Consider the following 27,473-nt stretch of genomic DNA (forward strand, 5'->3'; position numbering starts at 1 on the left):
CGTTCTATAGACATATTGCTCATGTCTCTGTGTCAAGGATTCGCTGAGTTTGTGATGCGTAGAAAGTTGCTCACAGAGACCTAGATGGCAGAAAAAGCACCCTTTGTTTTGATTATTTAAGAAAAGCACAATGTTTTGTTGTTATTGTCAGTGTACACAAATAATGTTAACCATAATGTTTGTTATTTTTTTGCATTAAAATAGTTTCTGTATTGACAGATCTCTGAGAGTTTAGCATGGTATTATATATGGCAATGTTAATTTGTTTGGACACTGCTGCTGCGGCGGCAGAGCAAGTATTGAGACTGGCTACTTCCAATATATTCACAGACATGCTGCTGTGAGCATGGAGGAAATACTGCTGCTGCACATATAACATTTGTGAAATAACCCCCATGTATAACATACATGAAATCACTCTATAGCAGATCTATTCAGGTGGCGCTGGGGAAGGTGGAGGGTTTCTTAAGTGCGCTGCAACTGCTACAGCAAGCGCTAGCTGAGTATTTGAATGTTGAACAGCAAGCTCATTGGCTGCTGATGCAAAAGAAACCAATCAGCTGAGCCATGTGAATAATGATGTCATTATGTCAGATAATGAGATGATGAACCTATCGGCATGCGCCATCTAGAGTTTCATGACAGAAGTTTGGATTTTATATCAGTCTTTTCACCCTGTTTTAGAGTAGGAATTTGTGGTTATATGCTGCTTATGAAAGGCCTTTGGGTGGATTTTTCTATATACTGTATCATGTAAACAGTCTCTTTATTGTATCGTTGGATGTATGTTAACATGTTTAACGTTTAATTACTGTGCTGTTCTTTACCGCTTTTTAATGTTTTCTTCCGGTGTAGTGCCTTGCATTGTAGACTTCCATTGTTGTGTGGTTGCACATGTCGTAATGCCCTATATGTGAAAACCTCTATATTTGCCTGTGTGTAAGCGTTCACGGATCTTGTGCAGAGCGAGGTGATTGTTGTTGGTGTGTATGCATTGAGAGGTTATGCATAGAGAGGTTATTGTTGGTGTGTGTGTCGAGGCGTTGGATCATGGTGGATTAGCAGTAATCCTGGCCAGTGACACTCCCCGGTGGTCGGATCACTAAGCACGCAGCCTCTTAGTCTTTCTGCTCAACACATCTCTCACAGAAAGAAGCCAAACAACCTTTTTGCGGCAGCTACAAGCTTTAAACTCATTGAGGTTTGGGTGATTGACTCACATTTGCGTGCACACAGACATGGGATTGCTCAAGACAGTTGGCGTCTTAAACTGTCAAGTGATCATTAGTACCTTACTTAGGGGACACACACGAACCAAATAAAAACCTCTTAGAGTAAGCACACAATGAGGGAACACTAATCTCTTTGTATTCAGTTTCATTTTAGTAAACCAGTCATTTTAATGTGAAAATTCCTCATCACAAATGGCTAATTTTTACTAATGACCCTTCAGAGGAACAAAACCTCAACGTGACTAAAAATCTAATATCTGTTCTAAGGCCAGAGCTGTGATTCAACCTCCCTAAAATGTTTTCACGGTTTCAAAGCAGCACTTTACTTTTACTGCCATTAAAGACTGCATGAAATGGTTTAAGAAACACAATTTTCTTTCTTGTTTTGACATATTTCCTATTGAAACGGCTAGCTGGGGCAGAACAAATCGAAAGGCTTATGCTTTTTCAAATAGCCAACTGCTTTTAAGTAGTACATCACAGTCTGGCAAAACCGTGATTTACTACTTGCTGTAGCTAGTTGGTGACAGGTGGTATTAGAGAAAGGAGACATCAATCTAGAGGGTATTTTATTGTACAAACAATTGGAAATGATCCTGCAAGCAATATCCTTTGGTCATTAAAATTATTATGACTAAATTTTATTGTAAAAATAATAGTAGTAATAATAATAATATATGTGCACTACCATTCAAAAATTTGTAATACTTAGGCTTTATGTTTCTTATGCTCGTCAAGGCAGCATTTAATTTAATCAAAAATATGCAGTAAATTATCAAAGAATCCTGAAAAAAGGATCTCAGGTTCCAAAAAAAAATTAAAATATTAAGCAGCAACAATAATAAATCGGCATATTAGAATGGTATCTGAAGGATCATGTGTCACTGAAGACTGGAGTATTTTGACTGACGAAAATTCAGGTTTGCATCACAGGAATAAATATTTTAATGTATATTAAAATAGAAAACCATTATGTGTGCATGCGTGTGTGTGTGACTTCTCTCACACAAGAGAAGTCGCGGCCTAATGGTTAGAGAGTCGGACTCGTAATCCACACACACACATATATATATATATATATATATATATATATATATATATATATATATATATATGTGTGTGTGTGTGTGTGTGTGTGTGTGTATGTATTACAGATGATTCCCCCATATGATAGTTCTGATTCCCCCAGATCAGAATTAAACATGTAATCTTCAGATTTTTGTTTACACTGTCACCAAAAAAACAAAACACCGATCTGTGTCACATGCAAGTGGAGAAATCATATTTGGGCCACATTCAGCTGCAATGTGAACGCAGCCCTGTCACACGGAGCTTGAGAGAGATGAAAGTGCACCGAAATAGGATTGTGTACGTGTGCGTGGAGGGATTCAGATGCAATTTGCATGAAATGCATCCAAAATCTTAATGATTTGCAAGCTGGTTGTTTTATCTTACACATTGGGAAAGAAGGGGAGTGCAGAGAGAGAAAGAGAGGGAGTGTTCAATCAACTTCTCGTTCGTTTTCTCAAGCTCCTGTTTTTCTCTGACTATTTTAGTGCAGTAGGTTGCGCAGGATTGAGAACATGTGAATGTTTTATAGGCTTACATAAGGGACCTCACCCCAGAGACAACCGACCTCGTTATCGTTCATTTAGCAGTGAAAAACAAGATAGATAGATGGGGTGGGGGTAGATGAGTGGATGAAAAGAGAATGGGGAATGCAGAGGGAGAGGGGAGAGAAAAGCATGTACATGCAGAGGAACCGAGCATGATGGGATACATTTGTGAAGTGAATGTAGTAGAAAGAGGCATTGGGGGAAAGAAGCAGGCTTCAGGTGTGCAAGTGATCCGAGCGTTCCAAAAGAGAGAAAGGGTGGAAAGGAGAAAATAATGCAGTTGATTCCAGTTTGATTCTATTTCGTTTCTTTTATCTGTTACCCAGAGTGCCTCAGGGAAGCTTGGCTTGTTAGCATCGCTCGGGCAAAGAAATACAGGGTTCTTAGCTGGAGATACAGATGAAACATCTGTCTTTCTCCTTCCTTCTCTTGCTTTCCCCCTTTTGCTTACATAAAAAGGTCAGAGTTTCCTATAGCGGTGGGGAGCCATTTAAAGCGCACCTGATATTAGAGTGGAAGATTGTCTCTACAAATCTTAGCCCTCGTACATCTGGAAATCATTGCGTAATGTGCAGCCAACCAAAGCTAACTGTGTGTTTGCATGTGTGTATTTGAGAACCACAGGCCAACCACAGTGCACGGAATTTCAAAGAAAAAAAAAGTGTTATTTGTGTTTTGTAATTTTCCTAATATTTTCTTTTCACTTCACTTATGCTGCATGTTTTAATGAGTATTGTTAGCCAAAAGCTAGATACTTATTTTAGCAATTTGTATTCGGTCTGGTTACATTCTGGTAACCAGAAGCTTGCTTTTTTATTTATTTATTTAGTTAGTTAGGTAGTTAATATAGCTCAAGCCAGCAGAGCTATTACTCTAGTCTTTAGTGTCACATGATCCTTCAGAAATCATTCTAATATGCTGATTTTGTGCTCAAGAGACATTTTTATTATTCTGAATGTTGAAAACCATTGTGTTGCCTAATATTTTTGTGGAAATTTGATGCATTTTTTTCTATATAGAAATAGTATAGAATAGAAAGGGAATAGAAAGTTCTATAGGCATAGAAAGTTCAAAAGAATTAATAAATTAAGTTTTATACAAAAGAAATACATGCATTTTTGCCTGATTAGATTACAAACTGTACCAATTCAATTGCAGTTGTTTCTGCAGGGAACTGACCGTAAACTGAAGCAATGTTACAAAATTGCTAGGCGCTTTTCTAAACTGCATGTATGCATTGTGGTAAAACAGAGAGATAAAGCCTTAGTAATATATTTCTGTTGGGATTTGATTAAGAACTGATTTAATGAATTTCAAGTAAAAATAAGATTTTAATATCAAAATTGCTTTTCCGGGCTCCAGACTCATTCTTCCCTCTGGTTGCTCTTTTACGACTAACTTGGTCGCACGAGCACATAGTTTGGTCGCAAATTTTGGTCACAGTCTAGGGCCGTTTTCTTATTTTACACAAACATCATTCAAGTCTCTTTGACCACAAACATAAAAAGGTAAAGTTGATCTCAATAGGACAAGAAAATAAAATGAAACAGCTGGACTTCAGCACCATGGACAGTGGCAGAACTGGGACCAATGGAGAGCAGGGTATGATGACACCTGAAGAGGTTAACAGGGTTTAGTAGAGTCATTTCACACTGTACAGTTACAGCATACTGATGCAAGACAGATGTAAAACAAAACAGAAAGAAAACAGTGAGAGATGGAGGAAGAAGGAGAGTGGAGTGGGAGAGAAGTGTGATGTAATTGTCATATTAAATGTAATTGATTTGGCAGAATGCGCATGTCATCAAATATTTTTTTTATTTGCTCTCGGATTCATTTAAAAGATTCAGCAAGCTGCCATCTATTGCCTCAGCATTTTCATAAGGGACGAATGCCTGGGTTCGGCATGAAGGAAAACGTCTTGAGGGGTGCATATTGTACATGAGCTGTATGTCACTAAGCATTTCCGCATAGTTTATGCTATTTATTTTCATACCTTTTAGCATCGACGGAAAGCGAAATAATGAGTGGATGTTCTGTCCTCTGCATCGGGGAGAAAATGTTCTGTAATGGGTTCCACTTAATTTGAACACAATTGGGAAGTTATTACAGAGACGGATTTAGCCATTTGTGAATTTGGTCAAGGGCAATGCAGGAACACAGAGGAGTGTGCTCAATGACAAGAGCTTTGGTTTTCTGGAATAGAATCGTAATTTATGGGATGTAAAGCTGTTTAATATGCTTTTGTGTTTTTAATGCTCTCTCAACAAGTAAAAGGAGTGTGTTTTGAAGAGCCTGTGATGTACGTCATCACAGAAAGCTTTTGTTGCACGATTCTCTTGAAAACTGAAAATATCCTGGTCATATTTTTCCCCAATGTCAAAACTAAAACAAAATAAGTGAATGAATGATGCATTTATATAGCACTTTTATTGTGTATTGCCATACACCCAAAGCGCTTTACAATCATGTGGGGGTCTCTCCTCAACCACCACCAGTGTGCAGCATCCACTTGGATGATGCGACGGCAGCCACAGTACAACGGCGCCAGTGCGCTCACCACACACCAGCTACCAGCTAGGGAAGTCGTGGCCTAATGGTTAGAGAGTCGGACTCGTAATCCAAAGGTTGTGGGTTCGAGTCTCGGGCTGGCAGGGATTGTAGGTGGGGGGAGTGAATGTCCAGCGCTCTCTCCACCCTCAATACCACGACTGAGGTGCCCTTGACATATACATAATAAATATACACAATACACATATATTATGGAAACAAAAACTTTTATTTTAGATGTGATTAATCGCAATTAATCGTTTGACAGCACTATTTAATAGTCATAGAAATAGGCTTTATATTCTTAAAGCTGCAGTATGTACATTTTTTGGGTTAAAAATTATCCAAAATCCATTTTTGAGAATTTTTTGAATCCAGTACAAAACCAGCCAGTGTTCAAAACTATCTCCTTACTTTAGCCTAATTCACAATGGTAAGCGTATAATAATGTTTTCTAATTTGATTGGCACTGGTAGGTTTTCACAGGAAATTCAAGCATGCCGCCATGTCATTACGTCACGTCTGTAAACATAAAGAAAGAGTCCCAGCTATAGGCTTCATCGCATGTGAGGATCCTGTTGGTGGCGGATCATTTATAGGCTTTTTTTCACTGCAGCTGGAATAATTAAATGTATAATTTTGATGGCGGATTGTAATTCAGAAAGGATTATGTGTTTATGAAACTGTAAGTGACTGAAATTAGATCATATTCCAGTTTTAAATGTGCATCTGATTACAGATAGCCTACGTGGGAGTACACAAGTTTTGTATTTTAAAGAGAACCATTTCTAAGGAAGAATAATTTGCTTTGTGGGTTAAAATAATTTCTTTATATGAAATTCGAATGGTATGACAAGTGATTAGACTGTACAGAAATTTAAATCTTCAGCTAACGCTAATACACACTATATACACATAGTCACGCAGCGTTGATGTTGTTAACATTAACAATTTGAGAACAGAGTATAACAATAATAATAATTTGCACGGTTTGATGTAATATGATCTAACTTTGGGATCGTTAGATTTAATCACCATTGGTAGCACGATTTATTGTAATGCTTTTTTCCTCAGTTGGTCAGAACAAAAGTGGCAGTCTTGTTACTTAATTGTGCAGATGACGATATCCAGTGAAAATTCTTATTTGAGTCATACTTCCAAGATGAAGGCTAGAATCTGTGATTCCGAAGTACAGTATCCACATCAGTGCGGTGACTGACAGCCACACATCACAACATTAGATTCATCCGTGCTGAGGACCACAACCCACAAATAACTACAATTGCAGGTTTCAAACAGAGATGGCGATAAAGAGGCAAAACTTATGGACTGTAGTTTTAATTAAAATGTTTTATTTTGGCTATTTTCATTTATGGTGAAATATGACCTACAGTAAACTGGTAAAAATTATGTGTTGGAATTACTTGAAATATACATTTTGGCATCACACTTTTTAAATAAATCCAACTTGATGCAATTTTATGTAAAACTAACAAGAACACATAAATATATGAGTTCACTCAAAATATATAACACCAATAAAATCTACAAAGTAATTGCAAGTTGTGTTAATTTAACATTTAGGCTCAATTACATAAAAAAAGGTAAATAATTGAGTTGAACCAACATAAAATTTTAATTTATTTTAGATTATGAGCTATTGAATAAAACTGGTCTACCTACTGCTTTAGAACATTCAGCGTCTTAAAATCAACACAAAACATTCCATTCCATGTACAAAATAAAGCATTTGACCTTGGACAGAGGCTGCATTTCAATAAAAGGATTACAGACAATTAGTACAAAAATAACGCTTTTTTGACATTGCAATACTACTCTGAAACAAACAAACAAACCAACACAAACGACTAAAACAGTCTGAAATCATGAATATAGTGCTCTTGAAAAAATTTGACAAAAGGAAGTTCTAGTTTCCAAAAGTTCATCCGTGGTTCCAGTTCCTCAAGTTCACCATGACTGTCCTTAAAGAAAAGCATAGCAAATGTGTATTTACTTATTTGTAATGTTTCAGATTTACAGTGGCTACAATATAATGCATTTAAATAACACAACATGAGACATAATGAGTTACATCAATAAAAGCTATTTTTAAGAATCTGGTCTGGTGAGGTAACTGTACTTTTAAAGCAAGGTATGCTTCTGTTTTACACTTTGGGGATTCCCCTGCATGTTTTTACTGTTGAATTATTCATTAATCTCAAAATCAATATACTGCTTGAAATATTTAATACTCATACACTCAATATATAAAAATATACAATATGTAAAATGTTTATTGCTTCTGAATTGTTATAGCAATAATATTTGTCACAATTTGGGCTTTTTATTTTTGGCTTTGTACTTGGAAAGAAAATCACACAGAGTCACATCAGTCATCACTCTTCGAGGCCACCAGTACCTCAGTAGCTCAAATGATGTAAGAAACGTAAATATAATGCTGGTTTTGTTGGGGCACTTTGCAAAATCACATTATGTAAAATATTAGGCCTATTTAGGTTTTAGTTTTTTTATATCTTGGTTATAAAGGCTACAGTAGATTATTTGACTGTCCTATCAGATTTTAATAGCTCTATATTCTTCCTCTCCAGAGTTTCAAAAAGCAATTAACTTGCTTTTATTACAAGCTCATGCCATCTCCTGTGTACACACACACATGCGCACAGCGATCCTCCAACACACACACGTACTTGCATATGCAAACATTATAAAACACAGCAGTTAATTACAACAATGAAACATAATTAGTTAGTGTATAATTAGTTGCTCGGGTTAACTTCTCTATAGCAACCAAGCTTTAAAATGAACTCTGACTCATACTGACTTAACATCTCAATAATTATGAGATTCTGAAAACAAAATCCGCCTTTTAATAGCTAAAAATGTATAATTTGTCACAGTGGCATATGTGTCTGTTTATATCTAAAGCTTTATCTGCAAAAATTAATGAGTTTTTTTTTTTACCTACAGGGTCTGATGTGTGTTTATGAATTTAATAATTGAAAAATAGTGAACTAAAAAAGATATTGCACCTGAAAAAGACAATTCTGTCATTATCTTTTTTATTTTAAGTTTATTTAATGTTTAATAGGATGGCAAAATGGTCAGTTAATAAAGAAGCTTTGCAAATTTCTAAAGATGTAGAGACTAATATCTCTGTCCTCCTGTCTCTCTGCAGTGGACGGCTGCACTGATTGGTCCGTGGACTATCTGAAGTACCGGGTGTTACACAGAGAGCCGGTGAGGATAAAGTGTGCTCTGTTTTACGGTTATATCAGAGCCAACTACACCCAGGCACAGAGCATTGGACTTAGTCTGATGTGGTACCGAAGTTCTGGGTTGGGACATGGCGACTTCGAGGAACCCATCTCCTTTGATGGGGTACGCATGAGCAAAGAGGAGGACGCCATCTGGTTTCGGCCTGCCGAGCTGCAGGACGCCGGTCTGTACTCCTGTGTTCTGAGGTGAGAGAGAGAGACACATGAACATGTGTATGTGTGAACACTCATACGCTTAGATATGCAAATCCACGAGGAGACACACACTCTGCCTTTCAGACATTAGCCGGATCGGAGAACATGCTTAACTTTTTCCTTTGATGTTTTTTGATTGTCTTTCAAAGCCTTCAAGAAAAGCGCCGTGCTGAGAAAATTAGCGTGTGTGTATTAGTGTCTGTATGTGTTGTGTGTGTGCGTGGGTTGTGTGTCTGTATCCAAAGCTTCTCAGGGACAGTAAAACTGGAAGCGAAATAAGTGAGCGACGACAGAGGACAGTGAGACTTTCTGTCATCCATCAATCAAACACTGACACTACAGCACTCTCCCACAATGCCGCAGGCCACTGTCACACATATTAAACAGTCAGGCAATTCTCCAGGGTCCTCATTTGCTCAGGTTCCAACCGACTTGAGGTCAAAGCACATAATCTACTCATCATACTCACTTTTGCATCACAGAATGTCACACTTATTGTATATGCGTGTGTATTTGTGTGTGTGTGTGTACTGAAAACAGACAGACAGAAATGGGAAAAGAGTGATTTTTAAATACCGTGCTGCCTTAATTTCAAGCATTCCTGTAGAACATATTAGGACGTAAGAAATATTTCAGAGTACAGTAATTATTTTTTCACAAAAAACACAGAGACCTGCTAGAAAACACTTAAAGGAATCCTATGCTTCAAATGTGAAGGTGGTTTTAAAAGGCATCTTATTTCTAAGGCAGCATCAAATGTATTCTTTCCAAAGAAACAATCCCAACATATGCATCAGAGAAAATAATCATCCAAGTTAGCAAACGAGTCACAAGACATTTTAAAGGGATAGTTCTTCTAAACTAAACTTCGGAACACAAAAGAAGAAATTTTGAAAAATATTGGGCTCAAACAACACTTTATGAAATAGTCCAATTTATGAATATATTGTCTTTTATGTTCCACAGAACAAAAAAAACTTAATAGAGTTGAGTTAATGACATAATTGTCATTTTTGAGTAAGCTATAACTTTAAATAAAATAATATCGCCAATATTTTAATGATTCATCAGCAAAAAAATAAAAATGAAAAAAGTGAAAGCGAGTCCAACCGATATTGTTCTTTTGTGTTGTTATTGTTATAGTGGTAATGGGGACTTTCCTATTCTCACAGAATTATGATTTGGAACAAACTTTAAAACTTTAGATTTATCATTATAGTTATCATTCTGAACAGCCTTTAAGAATATTGCACTTTTAGCTTTTGCTAATAATAATAACTTGATTTAGCTCACAATTTTAACGTGTAATATGATGAAGTTCTGAGGATTTATATGTTATTTGTAAAAGCAATAAGATTTAGTCGGTATGCTCAATTTATTTTGAATGGCCGGCAGTGGAGTAAACAACCATTTTTGTCAGCATATTGTTGAGATTGCAGCATTTATCAGCAGTGGATAAAACCCTAAATTAACTAGCCAAACACTGATCCCCTGGAACCAATTAATGACTGCTAGTTGTAAAATCAGTCACTTATGAGATTCCAGTTCAGTTAGGATGTTGCCTAAGAAGGAAGCTGTCTATGTAGGCAGCTCACTAGGTTTAAAACAGAGCTGCAGAGTTTTGTTTATTAAGAACCCAGTTAGCAATAAGGAAATAGGATTTGTTGTTGTTGTTGTGAGACTGGCTTTGAGCTGATTAAACCATAAACAATAGTTTTCAGCAACACACCGGTAGGAGAGAGCAGATATTTTAGTATTCTTTTTAGGTTTATAGGGTGATAAAACGAGACTGTGCTGACATATGCTGGTGTCTGAAAATAGTTTGAGTGTAAAAATAGTCTTTGCTATACAGTTAATAGGGCAGAGAGAAAGAGAGCTTATAGTTTTTGTTTTCGCTAAATTTGTTTATGCATTTTACAAGAGACAAGTGCATTGCAGGTTGCTGCCCCAAGCACTCTGTAACCACGGTAACCCGGTAGGAGGTGTGAGGTCATTACACCGAAAAGGTCAAATTTCAACAAATCTTATCAGCAGCTATTAAACTCAAAGCCCTTGGACAAAACAAACACTAACGCACTTTTAATGGAGACACTCATCAATGTAGAGAAGTGTGTGTTGACAGGCAATTCTTCTGAGTTACAGAGCGTGTGAATATGCGTTTTGCGGTTGTATGATTTTCTTTGACTCACTTTAATGCAAACAGGATCATATAATGAGAAATCTCGTTTTTTTTTTTTTTTTAAGTGAATAAATAAATGCTCATAATAATTTGAAAACACTGTACTGAACTGCAAAAACATTTAATTCCATACTTTCACATTTTTCATAGACATCTTAAAGGCACAGCAGCAAAAAAAAACAAAAAACATCAAATTTAATTAAGGGTCAAAGAGAGTGTAGGATAATAAATTTTACATGTTTTTCTGGTGAAAAACATTCACTTACATTATAAGTGGACCTCGGGGAAAATGGAAAGTGATAAAAAAAATGTATGAAATGACCCTTTAAAACCTTTGAGAGAACAACTCATTCTATTCATTGCTACTCATATTCCATCAGCAAAACACTAATTATTTGTAGCTGTACATGAAAATTGGAGACAAATTCTGCTCCATCGTGGTCAAATTACATCTATCATGGTTGAATTACAAATAAAATCATCTTTTATTCTCTTATAATTTGTTTAGTGTATAGGCTCTGTGAGATGAAAACCAATTTACGATCAGTGATGTCTCTGGGTGTGTATGTGTTAATCTGATTACGGATAGCACAGTTTATATACTCTGTGTGTGTGTGTGTGTGTATTACAGGAATTCCACGTTTTGTATGAAGGTGTCTATGACTCTGTTGGTTGCTGATAATGACACAGCAGGATGTTATAACTCAAAACTGCGCTACACTGAGAAAGGAGAACTGGGCAAAAGTAAAGACATCTCCTGTCCTGATATCCAGGATTACGTTCAGCCTGGAGAAAAACCACAGATAACGTGGTACAAGGTACAGTGGGAGATACTCTTAAGTGAATTCACTAAACAGTTGCGCCGTTCAGTGAACAAACCAGCATCTTATTCACAAACCACCTGCGATCCAGCGTCACGGCACCTGCCCCCTGAGAAAAACATTCTCGTTCTTTTCAGTGCAAACACACCTCCTTTTTATGTAAATTAGGGTTATAATACTTTATGCCAGGAAGTCAGTGCTATTTGCCGAGGGCAATTAACATTGTGCTTTTACTGCATGCAAACTGTAAACAGAAAATTATTTAAAATAGACCATTTATGTACATTTTCAATCAATCATGGCAGCAGTAATTTATCAAATGATGATTATAAAGTGTTATAAAATACATTTGAGAGTACATTCTGCATTTTAAAGAGCCGATTCAGTTGTCTGGATAGCAGCAGTGACCCACAAGATCAGGAACTCCAGTCTGCAAATTGTGTTTAGCACTGATTGTTCTGGGCATTGTTTGTGCCGTTGCTTGATTTGCGCAATTTATTCTTATTGAATATTGAATTGATTTTTTCATTATGACAGTATATACAAATGTATATGGTGCAGTTTTGTCTCTTTGTTTCTAAATTTTTTTCTCTTTGCCTGCGGGTGTGCAGGAGTGTAACGTGCAGCAGTGGAGGAGCAGCGTGCTGCAGACCGCAGACATGCTCTCCATACAGGAAGTAAAGGAGGATGACATTGGCAACTACACCTGTGAGCTGGTTTTTGGAGGCTTCTTGGTGCGGAGGACGACCTATCTGAGCGTGACAGGTAGTACAGTGTGATGTCTCTTCGGTGTGCGTCTGTGTGTGAGAGCACTTGCTGTGATACCCGGTTGTTTTTTGAAGCGTGAAGTATTAGTCTTCCTTTTGCTTCTTATTTGGTTTCAGTTGCATTCACTGTGCCGTGCTTTTGTTAACAGTGACTTTCCTGCGTGTCGTTAATGCACAAGTTTTTCAGTGAATAACAACTTTTCAGTCTGTTCCTCATAAAAAGCTTTCATATGATTTCAGAAGATTCAAAATATAGTGCATGAGTCATATGGACTACTTTGTGTGGTTTTCGGAGCTTAATAGTCACAGTCATCATCCATCATTTGTATCATTTTGTGTTCCGTGGATGAAAAAATTAGTCTTGTTTCCGTGGACGAGTCTTGTTTCTTTCATTCATATTTTGTATTTTTTAATGAAATTGTCTGATCTATAATCAAAAAGTTAGATGTATTTTTGCAACACAGAATGTATACAGAAAATTATTGAATAATGTAGAATAGTGGCAAACGTTTTCTATTTCATTCGTTTTAATTAGGGTAACTATTTCTTATTCAATGAAAAAGTGAATACAATGAAACCACAAACTCTAAGTAAACCCCGTCCTGCATTATGAGTTAAGGCTTGTTCACACCAAGGATGATAACTATAAAGATAACGATAAAGCAGAGTCCACACCACAGCTATAACGATAAAGGCACAGAGAAACGATATCGTTGGAATCACTTCCAGAACGATTTTTTCCAGCTGATGAACGATACAAACACTGACGCCCAATCAGAATCCATCCTGCTGTAATGAGCTCATTACAGCAGGATGGATTCTGATTGGGTGTCAGTGTTTGTATCGTTCATCAGCTGGAAAAAATCGTTCTGTAAGTCGTTATTGTTTATCATTATCTTTATTGTTATTGTCCTTGGTGTGAACAGGCCTTTAAGCCCTGTTCACACCAAGAACGCTAACTATAAAGATAACTTTAAAGATAAAGATATTAGTGGACGATATCGTCTGTTTATTCTTAGCACATGCTCGTCTGCCACTTTAAATTCTCGAGCTCGTTATAGCATGATGGATTCTGATTGGGTGTCAATGTTTTTATCATTCATCGGCTGGAAAAAAATCGTTCGGAAAGCAATTCCAATGATATTGTTTCTCTGTGCCTTTATCATTATAGCTGTGGTGTGGACTGCTTTTCTTTAATATTGAGAAAGATTTTTAGAACTATATCTTTATCGTCTTTATAGTTATCATCCTTGGTGTTAATGGGCCTTTACACTTTAAAACATCCTGTAAATTTTACAGAAAAAAAAAAGTTGAGGTTGAATTTGAAATGAATTACTGTGACAAGTTTCAGGTATTACAGGATGGCATGTAAGTTGCCTGTATATATTATTTCTTCTGAAATGTCTTTTTTCTGTTTTTCACCGTAAATTATATGTTAGATCATAGTTTTTACATGCAAAAAGCATCCATTTGACTAAACCTTTTTACTGTTACAGTATCTTTTTTTACAGTGTATGGATAAAATAAGAATGTTTTGCCCAGACTGGCACCATGCACATTTTCTTCAGAAAAGTAGCATTTAGTGCCACAGAAATTACACACTGCAGTTTTAAATACAGCCATTTTAATGATAGATGCGGTGATGAAGTGGTTAATGTTAACACAGCTGTTTTTTATATATATTATTCATAAGCTTTTGGCCTTTAGGATAGTCGAGAGAGACAATGAGGGGAATGAGATCGAATTATGACACAAGGCCAGACCTGTGTTCCTGTGAGCACAACTGCTCATATGTGTCGTGAGCATGTGCACTACCCACTACACACATTTGACCTCTATTACTGCTCTACTCACACAATAACAGAGATAGAGAGCGAGAAAGAGAATGACATTTATACACACACAACACTAAGACGGCAGTGGAAAGGTCATTTCCGTCTATATTTTTATGTTTAAACATCTCTGTCTACGATTAAACAGATTCTTATTGGTCCCTTGCGAATTCAGTCCTTTCTGCCACTATAGCAGGTCAATAAAACGGCACGTACAGGTGGAAAGAGGTCAGATCTTATTCTCTCTCCCTTTCTAAGCCCTCATTCAGTTGAAACCTATTAAAACACTTTGCACTTCTCCTCCCGTACTCATTTAAAGCCTATTTTAGGACGGCATTAGACACTCAGGGATGATTTCCTGGATGGAATTTATAGTCCAGGACGGCAAATGATTCTCAACGGAAAAGCCACCATTAACAGTAAAATTTAGTCCGTAGCTCGATTTAACCCTCGTCATGGAAGCAGAGTTTTGATGTTAGGAGTCGTAGAGCAGTTACAGCAGAATCATAGCACTATAGCTCAATTTGTTTTCAGCTGGTTACAGCAGTACGTCTCTATAATTGCTACAGAAACTTGCCTCGATGGTACATCTCTGCAGCGGGTTATCTGGTGGAGCTGCCTGTGCGCCTGAGGGAGGAAGTTAGCGGAAGAACACGGAATCATTTTCTTGTTTTTGAGTGCTTACAGACAGACTATTACTGTGGACATGCTTTTCGACAACAAAGATTGGAGCGGTGGGTTTTTTGTGCCTTTTTGCGCGCATGCATGTCTGAAAATTTGAAGCGTGAAACTGACCTACAAAAATACACGGCCGATGATGTGAATCAGTGCTATTGTACATCCTCTCTCGAGGCTGAGGGCCAAAAATGTGTGTTTAAACAGTTAATCATGCGCATTGCACACACCCGTACACACAAACAGTGAAGAAATGACTTCCTGTGTGAGCGTGATTGTGTGTAGTTGGGTGTAAACTCTAGATATCAGTCACAGAAGCTGATTGTTATAGTAATGGGGCAGAGAAATAGTTCAAGCTGGTTTTTAACAGTGAATAAGTGGCCTTTAAGTACAGTACTGTGTGCTGTTATATATCTACAGGACAAAGGAGCATCATACTCTTGTAGAGTGCGTTGTCCTGCACGTTGACCTGGCCATTCTGCTGCCCTCTCTCTCACGCAGTGATTCATCATGCTTTGCCTGTAGTCGAAGAAAAAAACATATCGTTTTAAAAAGACACAGAAAAAAGAAAAAATGTAGCTGGATATGTTTTTTTTTTATTAGAAAAATGGCAACAGAGAATATAAAATCATTAGAAATGGTTGAGGTGCTCAGTAATGAATACAAGCATCAGATTTTTTTTTTTTTTCTCAATGAGGAACGTTTAATGGGACAAATCATGTTTTTTGATATCTCTTCATTATATTCATTATAAAAGGCTATCAAATAATGTGTCTGAAACCAGCAGTTCGTGAGGGAAATTTTAAGTAGGTATTTTCCCTCATAGACCTCTAGTTATATATAATATAATATAATATAATATAATATATGGTAACACTTCAGTATATGGACCATTCTCACTATTAACTAGTTGTTTATTAGCATGCCTAATAATAAAATATTGGCTGTTTATTAATACTTATAAAGCACATGTTCTGCAGGAACAATACCTAAACTTAACAACTACCTTACTAATTATTAATAAGCAGCAAATTAATTATTAATGGTTTGTTAATAGCAAGAACTGGATCTTAAAATAAAGTGTGACCTATAATATAATATAATAGAACTTTTTTTCAGCTAAAGAAGAGTAACTTTAGAGTGACAGAGACTTCCTAACACATTTTATTTTCTAGCACCCTTCAGCTTATGAAAACTACCATGTAATTGAATTATTCATTATTCTGGTTATTCATTATTATTTTATTTTACTTCAGGCCTTTGCTTTGAGCATGCCTTGGTAACCACAGCCTATAAAAATTCTCTTTTTACATATTAAAGTCGGTTTCATGTCTCAATAAAATTCAAATTTTCAAATGAATAAGAATGTCCTTGAAACTACAGTAATTTCACCTATTTAAAAAAAAAATCACAAATTGTCCTAGTCAGCAATGCGATTAAAATAGAGACCAAATGGAGACTTTTAATTAAGCTAACCTGCTTCTGAGAAAAAAAGACCCCTATAATCTCCCATTTGTTACTTTTTTTTTTATTTCTGTTTAGGAATTTTAGAAGACTTTTAGAAGAGGCGTCCAGCTTCCGGATGCAGTGCTGTGTGTGCAATCTGGATGAAGTAGCGCTTGCAGAAAAACAGTTTCCAAAAGTAGCTTGCATTTCCTATTGCTATTTTAGTACAGACAGTGTGGTTTCCATGGACACTTGCGTGGTGTCCATGCCAACAGCAGGTTTGGAGCAGTGTAAGCTTGTAAGCGCTTGTGCCCGGGAGGGACTTGTGGTGGAGCAATCCAGGGACAATGCCAAACTTTCTTTACCTCTCCCACCTGTACCAACCCGTGCCCTTCCCACTGAATCTCCATGGAAACGGTCAGGCATGGGCAGTCGCCCAGATTCGACCCAGTCACCCATAGACGACAGAAGGGTTTGTGGGTAATGTAGATGGCTAGGAAAACGCTACTGAGTGGCAGGGTAGGTATTAAGTGGTTACATGATGATACACGGGTAAGCATTTTGTTTGTTTATCCATTGATCTCCGTGTTGATTGGAGCCCCCGTTGTTTTAAAATCCCCTATAGTGCGCTGGGGCTGCCGTAGCACGTTCTTTACACATGCTCCCAACACCTTGCATCTGTCAAGTCTAATCAGGACAAGATAAGTGTGTGTGTGTTTTGTGTGTGTGAGTGTCGGTGTGTGTGTGTGTGTGTGCACATGTGCCCGTAATCAGCAGAGGGTTATGTAATCATATTTAATTAAGGATTAATTACAGATGCCGCTAAGTGAGAGTGCGACAACTTAACTCTCTCTTAGTCACCCAATAACATACACACGTTTATTTTCAGTTATGTTGAGGGCATTCTGTTGACTGCTATTGTTTTTATTATTATTATTATTATTATTGTATTTATATTCAGGACCATAGCTAGCGGTTTATTTTCATATCCTAATATAGACATACTTGCATATATTTTTTAATTTAGGTAGCATGACCATAGATTGAAATGCACAATTTTTGTAATAATTTTTTTGACATATTTTGATACATATTTTTAATAGATACGGTTACAATAGATACAATTTCTATTATAATAATAATATGAATATATAATACAACATGTAATATTTTTCATTTAGATTTAGGGCACCAAGTTATGCTGTCATTATTTTAACTCATTTGTATGTAAAACACGTTTAATTAATGATACAGGATTCTGCATCATTTATATTATATTAATAATATTAAAATATGTATGTATTTTAATAAACATTTATAAAACATTAATTAATTAATTATACAGGATCCGTTTTTATAATAATATTGAATATATATTATGAAATGTTATGTTTTTTTATTTTGATAGAGGGGGACTGATTTGTTTCCAATTTTTGTGAAATTTGTATTATATTAATAATATTAAAATGGAATACAAAATGGAATTTTTTCATTTAGGAGAAATGCACAAACATTTTATTACATATTTTGATGTAAAATACATTATATTCAGATTTTAATGGATTTTATAACTGACTAAAATTGGTTAAAGCGTTGTTTTTGCTTTTTCCTATCTTTTTTTTGGGGGGGGGGATATATTTTGATGTAAAATATATTGAAATAATTATACCAGATGCTACATCAATCCTGTCTAAATTGAAATGGGCCCCTCTGGACTTTTAGTTCCCAAGAATCATTCCCACCTTTCACCCCATTAGCTACGGCCCTGCACACACGGCAGTAACACACATTCCACCTTTTTTACATTCCACTCCATAGTAGTTCTTCCCCTCAGAGCTTCCTTTTATCTTACAGTTTATTTCTCAAGGACATCTGAACAGGAATAATGCACAGCATGAAAATCTCTGTCATCACTGAAAATAGAGTTAGATATTCTGAATGCTCTACAAAAGTGAATCGCATCCAGCGCAGTGTGCTGCAGTGATCCCAATGAATACATTCTCGTGCCCTCCCAAGCATCAAATCTGCCCTAGTTTCACCAGCGAACCGTGCGCTCTGGCTAATGCTAGGACACTTTTGCAGGCTAAAGATCACACAGGGTTTATCTTGTAGTTTAAGCTGCTGCTAAGTAAGGCCGCAAGGTGTGCGTTACATCTGTGTTCAGGGTTCTCGGGCCGTTTAAGGTGCATGATTTTGATTAGCGTTTCCCTTGTTTTGGGTTTATCTGTAATGGAAAAATAGTGTTACAGTAGTCAGAGGGCCATGTAAATTATTTAACCTGCACTGCACACTGCTTACTGGCTAAGAAGAGTTATGCAATATGAACTATGATAGAGAGAATCCTACGTCTGAAGAGGCAACATTTGAAAATAAAAGTACTTACCACAAAATAATTATTTTTAAATGTTGGCTGAATCGATTGTGTTCCACAAATCCACATGAATGTGTCAAACTAGAGGAAATGGACAGACGGACTAATTACAAAGTGAATAACTCTCCCACTCAGATGACATCACTTTCTGTCAGGCTCAAATCAAAATAAACTTGAAATGACTTGAAATGATCATCTATGAATGAGATGGTTTCAATTAAATTGTGTGAAATTAAAGCTGCACCTCTGTGTCTGCTATCATCCTGACCACATGACATTTGTTGACTGAGGATCCAAAAAGATGACTGTTAATAATAAAAAATTGCCAAACAACAATTAACAAATTAAAATTAAAGTATACTTTTACTGTATAATTGTATTTCTGAAACAATGTAAAGCTTTTTTGTGAAAAAATAAATCTTTTTTTCTAAATGGTTATAATTTATGAAAAAAAAATCTGAAATTAATCACGATTAATCTCAATTAATTGCACATAACATTAAAGGGATAGTTTACCCAAAAATGAAAATTCAGTCATTAATGATCCTCATGCCGTTTCAAACCCATAAGACCTTCGTTCAACTTCGGAAGACTAATTAAGATATTGTGGTAACACTTTATTTTAGGGTCTCTTAATTAGTTGCTTATTAGCATGCATATTACTAGAATATAAGCCATTTATTAGTAGTAATTAAGCACATATTAATGCCTTATTCTACATTAACTTATTCTACATCCCTAACCCTACCCAATACCTAAACTTAGCAACTACCTTACTAACTATTAATAAGCAGCAAATAAGGAATTTATTGAGAGAAAAGTCATAGTTAATAGTGAATAAGTGTTCCTTATTCTAAAGTGTTATCGATATATTTGATGAATTATGAGAGCTCTCTGACCCCCTCATAGACAGCAAGGATCTATAGCGCCCTATAGCGCCATTTTGGAGAGTATCACATACGTAAACAACGTATGCTGTTCTGTCTTAGCAGCACCGTACGCGAATACGTGAACGTATCCGTGTACATAAGTTGCATACATTGTTTACGTATGTGATACTCTCCAAAATGGCGCTATAGGGTGATGCAGAGGAGACGAATTGCTGAATAAAGTCGTTATTTTTCTTTTCAACGACATGAGGGTGAGTAATTCATGACAGAATTTTCATTTTTGGGTGAACTATCCCTTTAAAGATTTTAAATATACTTTTATATTGCAATAATTTCACATTCAATCTTCAAATTAATGTAGAAACTACATAAAGACAGTATTTTTGGTATTTGTTTAATGACACCTTTTTTATGACTGAAGGCGAGTATCACTGATACCAGTACTCCTGAGATATCTCTAGGATATTGTTTTTTTTTCTAATATTTAACCATTTACTATACCCATTCAACATTACAGTATAATTGAGAGCTATCAAATTTAACATTTATTATTAGATAAAAAACAACAACTCTTGATTTAAGTTAACTTAAAACAATCTTCATATAAACCCATTATAATAAATGTAATATTTACCTGTGCCCCTCAGCAAGTAGGAAATATACAGAAACAAAACTGACGACTATGATATTGCATGCTCGTAGTTTCTCCTGCACTTATGAAATAAGTATGTGAAGCATAGCGCGCCACCGCATTTGTGTGTCCAATTGAAGAGCACGTGCTACACGCACAGTATAACGGCTGACAGGACAGGAAAATTAGTTTTTACTGACATATGGCCTGAGCTATTTCATCATTTCATCTGAGCTACCTTGTTACCTGTACCTTTTCTGGGCTCTTCCAATATCAAAAATTGAAAGAAATCGAAATAAGCCACACTAAACAACTTGTGAATGTAATTGCATTAGCAATTTCTAACATATTTTACTATCACTTTTAACCAACTGATTCCATGGTTATTTTAATGGTAGTAGAGTCAGTTTCCCTCAATTTCACACAGGTGCCTCTAATGATTCTGTGTCCCATTCAACTCAAAAAATCTGAATGTGCAACTTCCTGCCAGGAAAAGTGCAACGGAGCACCACTTAAATTCAGACTTCTGACTTGGAAATGTGTACTGTTATCTAATGCATAGAACTTTATACAATTTTAAGCATGCCCAGTTACTTTTCAGGCATATACATTTATCAAATGTGTGTTTGTGGCCATGTGTATATGTATCTGTGTAGGTGTGTGTGTGTGTGTCAGAGAAGAAGAGTTGTGAACCTCAGAGGGAGCCTGTGCTATCACACCTCTCCTACTCGCAGTCTGTCAATATATCAGTCTTAAACTTCGTGAACTCATCTCACACACAGGAACTACTCTACGAGTGTGTGTCAGAGAGAATGATAATGGAGGAATTTAAAAGCGGACTGATTCTTGTATTTTTTTCTGGGTTGTAGCTTCCCTCCCGCTGAGTGTAACCAGTCTCCCCACCGCGCTGGCCCGAGTGTTTTTGTTTTTCTCCTCTTCTGCATCACGCCATCCTTCCGTCACACTCATCCCTTGCTTCAGAGCCAACCCACATTTCCACTCTATCTCTCTTTTTTCATCTCCCTCTGTATTCCTCTCTCTCAGGGACAAATTCACTAAAAAGTCATGCCATTTTTGCATCTGGGATTTCAAGGCAAAAACCAGCTTCTAACGAATCACGATCAGGTCTAACCATTTTGATTCTTTTTTGCACAAACACCTCCTTTCTATCTAAATTCAGAACCGATTTGGTGAACGCTAGTGAATTGGGTGCTAAAACAACGCAGATAGTGTTCGCAAATAAATGGTGCTCTCAGTGGGTGCAGTTCAATCTTAGTGAATTCTCCTCCCTGTCTCGCTCTTTCTCTTTTTACTTTTAGACATAGAGACGATAGCATCTTCATTTTGAGGGTGTTTGTCATGGTTGTGGGTTCGAGTCGTGGTGACACTACATTGCTCTTTGCTTAGATTAGCTGTGTAATTGTTCTACCAGACAGCAATCAATTTGTATGGTGACTCATCCTCTCTCTCTCGCTTTCTCTCTTTTCTCTCGTCCTCTCAATCTCCACGCGTCCTCAAGCTGCGTTTAAAGCATGTTATGATAGTTACAGTCTTGACAGGCTCATTAAAGACCCTCATAGTCTCAAAAAAATCTTTTAAAGGAATAGTTCACCCTAACATTGCAAATTATTTTTTATCATTTGCTCACCCCCCATGTTGTTTCAAACCCGTCTTCCGTGGTACACAAAAGGATTATTCTGAAGGCCGTGCTGGCTGTATTTTCCGTGCAATTACAATGAATGAGGACTGAAGGTCGCAAGAAAAAAGTTAAGTAAAGGTGTGCTGTATTACAACTATCCAAAGTCATTGATAGCTCTGTGAAGAAGAACCAGGCCAAAATGAATGTTATTATTCACTTCTTGTTAATCACGTGAACCGAGGGTATTTTTGTAATGGGCCTTTTTTGACCACTGCCATGTGCAGTATGGTAATTGTGTGTTGTGCATGTATTTTAAAAATTAGATTTTATTTATTTTATTTCCTCAACCGTTAATAAATCATCTTCTGAACACGTGAGTTTTATTTCTGAGGAGCCTTGCAGATTTATTTTTATAGTCATCCCCAAGAGAAACAATTACATTTTCAAGAATCATATCAGTCCAGTTTGTAACGAATCAGTTTAGTGAACTGAATCAGCTGATTTATTGAAGATCGATATCCAACTCAACTTAAATTTCTGTCTTAAACAAAACTTTCTTAAAACTATCACTAAAGTTTGTACCTGTGTCCTTTTTGAAGCTTCAGTCTGAAAAACTGTTTTGAAAAATAATGTTTTGTTTTCCACTGAACAAAAAAAATGGGTGGGTAAATAATGACCAAATATACTTTTTTGGTTAAACTCCCATATTTTACAGAAAACAGGGTTGCACATGGGTCAGAATTGCATTGTTGAGAGGGGAAAAAATGCAGATAAGTTGCAAAAGTGTATAAGTTACATTTTATTGTTACATTCAATAATGTAAAAGTATTATAAACACTATAAACATTGTAATTCCCCTTACTCCACAACAAACAGAACAGGAATGAAAAATGTAAGTATAAAAAACATAAATTATAGTGGCATTAATTATAAACAACATTTATTATAAACGTCAAACCCAAAACAAATTTATTTCAAATAAAACTGAAACTACCGGGCTGATATATGGTACTGTAAATGCACCATTAAAAATGCTCAGGTACCTCTTTCCTTCGGCACAAATCTAAATGTGTGCATTTTGCACAAGTTTTGTGTGCTTGATGTTAATTGCTTTAATAGAAGTCAATTCAGAATATAAATCGCAGTGCTTTTCAGATAATAAAAACGCAATTTATATTCCATAAAATAGGGTATTCCTTTAAAAAAGTTGTTAATATCCAAAAACAAGCACTACCACATGACCAATGTTATTTATTGTTGAATTTCCGTCATACAGCTACATTGTGATATATACCGTTACCGTGATTGGTCTTACAGTGATTTACGATTTTAGTCATACCGTCCACCTCCAGTGAACTAATATGTCCATTTCCCTTACAACTTTAACAGGGAAATGCACAGCATGGGTCAGCAGCGAGATGTGTATATTCCGGAAGCGTAATTCATTAATTTGCTGTTTGCTATCCGTCAGTCACCCGGAATAATCCATCGGGAGGGGCCAGTACGCTTTCCTCCGCCGAGTGAAAATTGGATTTCGGATGAGCGATCGCGCGGCTTAAACTTCCACCAGCTTGCTGTCTATTAAGTGCACGTCACGCACACACACACTCACCCCAGAACCAATCTAGAGCCACGACAAACACACACAAATATACATCCTCGAGTTTTAAGAGTTACATAAAGCCGAATGCAAACGCACACGTATGTAGCCACAGTTACTCGGTGCGTGTAGTATTACCTACAGCGATCCTGTGCTTGAGAAAAGCGGACTGAACAAACACAGTCAGCATAATCACCAGAGAGAAAGACACGTACACACCTCTGACTCGAAGGAAATGAGCTGGAATTTGGAGCATCGTGCCCACATGGGGAGTGGAAGATCTGGAGAGAGAGGGATGTGGGGAGGATTGATGGATGGGGAAAAAAAGTCAAGAAGAACAGAAACGAGAGCACTGGGGAGACCAAGACAATTCTCGCTGAGATGTTGATGGCGAGATGCTGGAGTTTACTCATCCAATCACGAACGTGTGGGCAGAGAGAGGGAGAGAGTGTGTGCTTCATCAGAGGTGCTTGATGTCACTTAATAAAAATAACGCTCTGTGTGTGTGTGTGTGTGTGTGTGTTTCAGCTCCTCTGACTGAAGAGCCCCCCAGGATTCTCTTCCCCTCTGAAAACAAGCTCCTCACCATGGACGTGCAGCTCGGTAAGAAAAGCTTCTGCTTGTGTACATGCATGTGTGTGTGTTGGGAGGAGGAGTAGGGGGGGTTGTTTGCAATGCCATGTACTATTTTTGTAAGAACGTAGTATGCAATATGCTGTGCGCAGTATGCAGATTTTCTGAATGCATGGATTACCCGGATGACCTGCTACATTTGTTGAAATGTGCAGTGTAGAACCAGAGCGTGGAATATTGTATCCCATGATGCACTGCACTCGACTTGACCTTCTATTTCCAGGGTGACAAAAGAACCGGAGGCGATATCAATCATGGTTTTTCACGATTTGTCTGGTTGACTCATTTTTGAAGGGTCTGCCAAAATGTTTGCACAAACCTGGATTACAAAATGGAAATAAAAAGAATGCTCACTAAATTAAAGATTCAAACAGTTGCACCATTTTAGCCAAATTGTTTCTGAATGAAACACTTTTTTGTCATATCACGCGCATCTTAAATATCCAATATCCAAATATTCAAATATCCTTTTTTTTCCCTTAATTAATTTTTTTTTTTTTTAAGATTTGCTTCTGCCAGGGGCTATACACTATGTCAATATACATTACCATTTTAAAGTTTGGGGTCAGTAATTTTGTTTGTTTTTTTTTTATTTTAAAGGTTTTTGAAAGTCTCTTATGCTACCCAAAGCATATAATTGATCACAATATGTTTTCTCATTTAATATATTTTAAAAAATAATTTTCAGCAGCCAGCACTATTTAAAAATACTGATATTGTCTGTTATTGTCAATGCTGAAAACAGCTTTGCTGCTTGATATTTTTGTAGAAACTGTGATAGTTCTTTTGTTGAAAAGAAAGGTTAAAAGAGCAGTATTTTGAATTGAAATCTTCTGTAACGATGTAAGCATTTGCTGTCAATTTGAATCAATTTAATTCATTGATGATATATAAAAGTTTCTTTCACCAAAAAATTTATCTTACACTTAATTTTTGAAAGGCACTATGTATGATGGATAGTTTAATGTACCATTTCTACAAAAGTCAGGGCTATTTGATGCAATTAAAGTTTGCATCAAATAGCGCTGATAATGATGTTTTGTTTGGCATACTGCTCATGGAAAGCTGGCAGTAAATTGAATACTACTTCTAAAGATGTTTGTGAACATTTTTTATTGATCATGGCAGTAATTAATTCATCAAATAATGATGAAATTATGTAGAAGAGCATTATAACCGGGCATATATCCAGGTGTTTGGTGCAGCGGAATGCACTTTTGCCATTTTAAAGAGCCAATTGCTCTACAGTCCCAGCAAAAAAAAAAATCCCCAGTCGTGGTATAGCAACAGCAGAAAGCGAATGCAAATAATGGGCACAATTCACTTTTAATCCAAGAATTTTCCTCTTATTACAGTGAAACACTGTGTGCTGTCTTTTTGAAATACAGTAATAGGCAGTATGCAGTATACTGCAGAGTAAGCAGCACAGTAGTATTCTATTCCATAGCCGATGTGGTTCATGCATTTGAATTGTGTTTGTACACAAGTACACAGAGAGTCGTTGTAATGGATTTACTCACAAAAAAACAAGCAAAACAGTTTCAAAAATGTGTGAACTGTTTTTGTTATTGAAAAGACGTCAAACTGTTACTAAAAGAGACTCATCAAGAATGTTTAAACTCATGTCATGCAGTTATGCGCTAACTCGGCAGCAGCGGCATTTGCGTATGTGTGTGTGTTAACGCCTGAGAAAGGAGTTCCCCTGCTAGACAGATAGCTGCTATAGTCAGCATTATGATGCTATGTTGTTTACACTCTGAATGGAAGTCGTTCTCATAAATGCAAATCCTCTATGCTAATTATCTGCTGTTGTCTCCCAACAATAGCCGCTCCATATGGTGCCGAAACATTCAATGGGCCTTCTTTTGGATTTCGCTGTGCGTGTGTGTTGATCCGAGCTCCTTGTGCATGTTAACACAGGCATACCGTCCGCTTTAATATATGTAACGGACTGAGATGTGCTTGTTCGCGCATGTGCGCTAGTCTGTTAGCGTGTGCATTGAACTGAACTGCGTGTGTGTGTGTGTGTGTGTGTGTGTGTGTGTGTGTGTGTGTGTGTATGTATGTGGTGCATGGAGCCGCGTCTGTTTGTTTGGCGGAGACTCTGGATCCAGGCATGTTGGAAAAAGGAGCAGATTGGAGCATATTGTGGCGGCTCTGACCATGTTCTGCCTTCAGAATGAGCAGAGAGAGAGCAGGACACCACTCATCGACTAGAGACACACAGACCACATGATGAGTAATTTTTAGGATTAGACGGCATGTGTGTTGTGGGCTGCTTAGCTGAATTAGTATAATAGAACCCAATGGAGTTGAACTTTGTTGTGTTGTATTGTGTTGTGTTCAGTTTCATCTCTCTTTCTCAATTCAGTTGAAAAACTAAAAAAATTTTATTTCTAAACACTTTGCAGAATCATGAGAACCTAAATAGAATTTTGATTTAAATGAAATTATTATTGTGGTAAGGATGTAGCATCATTTAAAGATTTTCAGTCAGTTGTTCTTATTCGAATTATTCTGTGAGTACAAGTTATTTTTTATAAGGAAAGTTGTAAAAGAAAGTTAGCCAGTTTACATTCACACTCACAGTTACAGTAATTGTGTATTTCGTCAGCATATTTAGGCTAATAATATAAAAAATAATAATAAATAGGATGTTAGGTATAGTGTATTATTAGTAGTAGTATATTAGGATGTTAAAATAAAGAAAAGTCTCACCTTTCAGAGCAAACTTTGATAACTATGTACCAGCCATGTTCGTCACTTTGTGGTTCCCTTAAACATTTTGAGGTGGTCTCTTGGCGCGTTTCTTTTTTTCAGCGCATTTATTTATTTGTTTGTGTTGTGAGCATTTGCAGCATGCTTGTTGTCAAATTGATGAAGTTACGTTAAACTCTCTCGGCCACCGTATAATTGGGATAAAACAAGCATATTCCTGCTGATCATGTGATTCAACATGATCTGTGCCTTAAAACGACCCGCTCCAAGAAAAAAAAAATGTTAGGTCACGACTCTCAAATGTGTTTAATGAACTTAAATGGCAAAATTTGATTTATTTATTTATGAAACTACTTATTTTGTTGGAAAAAAAATGATTTCA

General features: G+C 36.6%; 1 protein-coding gene across 1 annotated transcript in view; it reads left to right on the forward strand.

Moving 5' to 3' along the window:
• Positions 1-4,389: 4,389 nt before the first annotated feature.
• Positions 4,390-27,473, forward strand: part of LOC306875610 (interleukin-1 receptor accessory protein-like 1-A) — a gene marked incomplete at its 5' end in the record, with an annotated part of 40,511 nt that continues 17,427 nt past the window's right edge. The window contains 5 exons of the mRNA XM_079426297.1: positions 4,390-4,450; positions 8,595-8,880; positions 11,700-11,886; positions 12,501-12,654; positions 24,269-24,343. Of these exons, the coding sequence (XP_079282423.1) occupies positions 4,390-4,450; positions 8,595-8,880; positions 11,700-11,886; positions 12,501-12,654; positions 24,269-24,343 (763 nt within the window). The remainder of the gene's footprint in view (positions 4,451-8,594; positions 8,881-11,699; positions 11,887-12,500; positions 12,655-24,268; positions 24,344-27,473) is intronic.

The sequence above is a fragment of the Barbus barbus genome, assembly GCF_936440315.1.
Source record: "Barbus barbus genome assembly, chromosome: 10".
Classification (NCBI taxonomy): domain Eukaryota; kingdom Metazoa; phylum Chordata; class Actinopteri; order Cypriniformes; family Cyprinidae; genus Barbus; species Barbus barbus.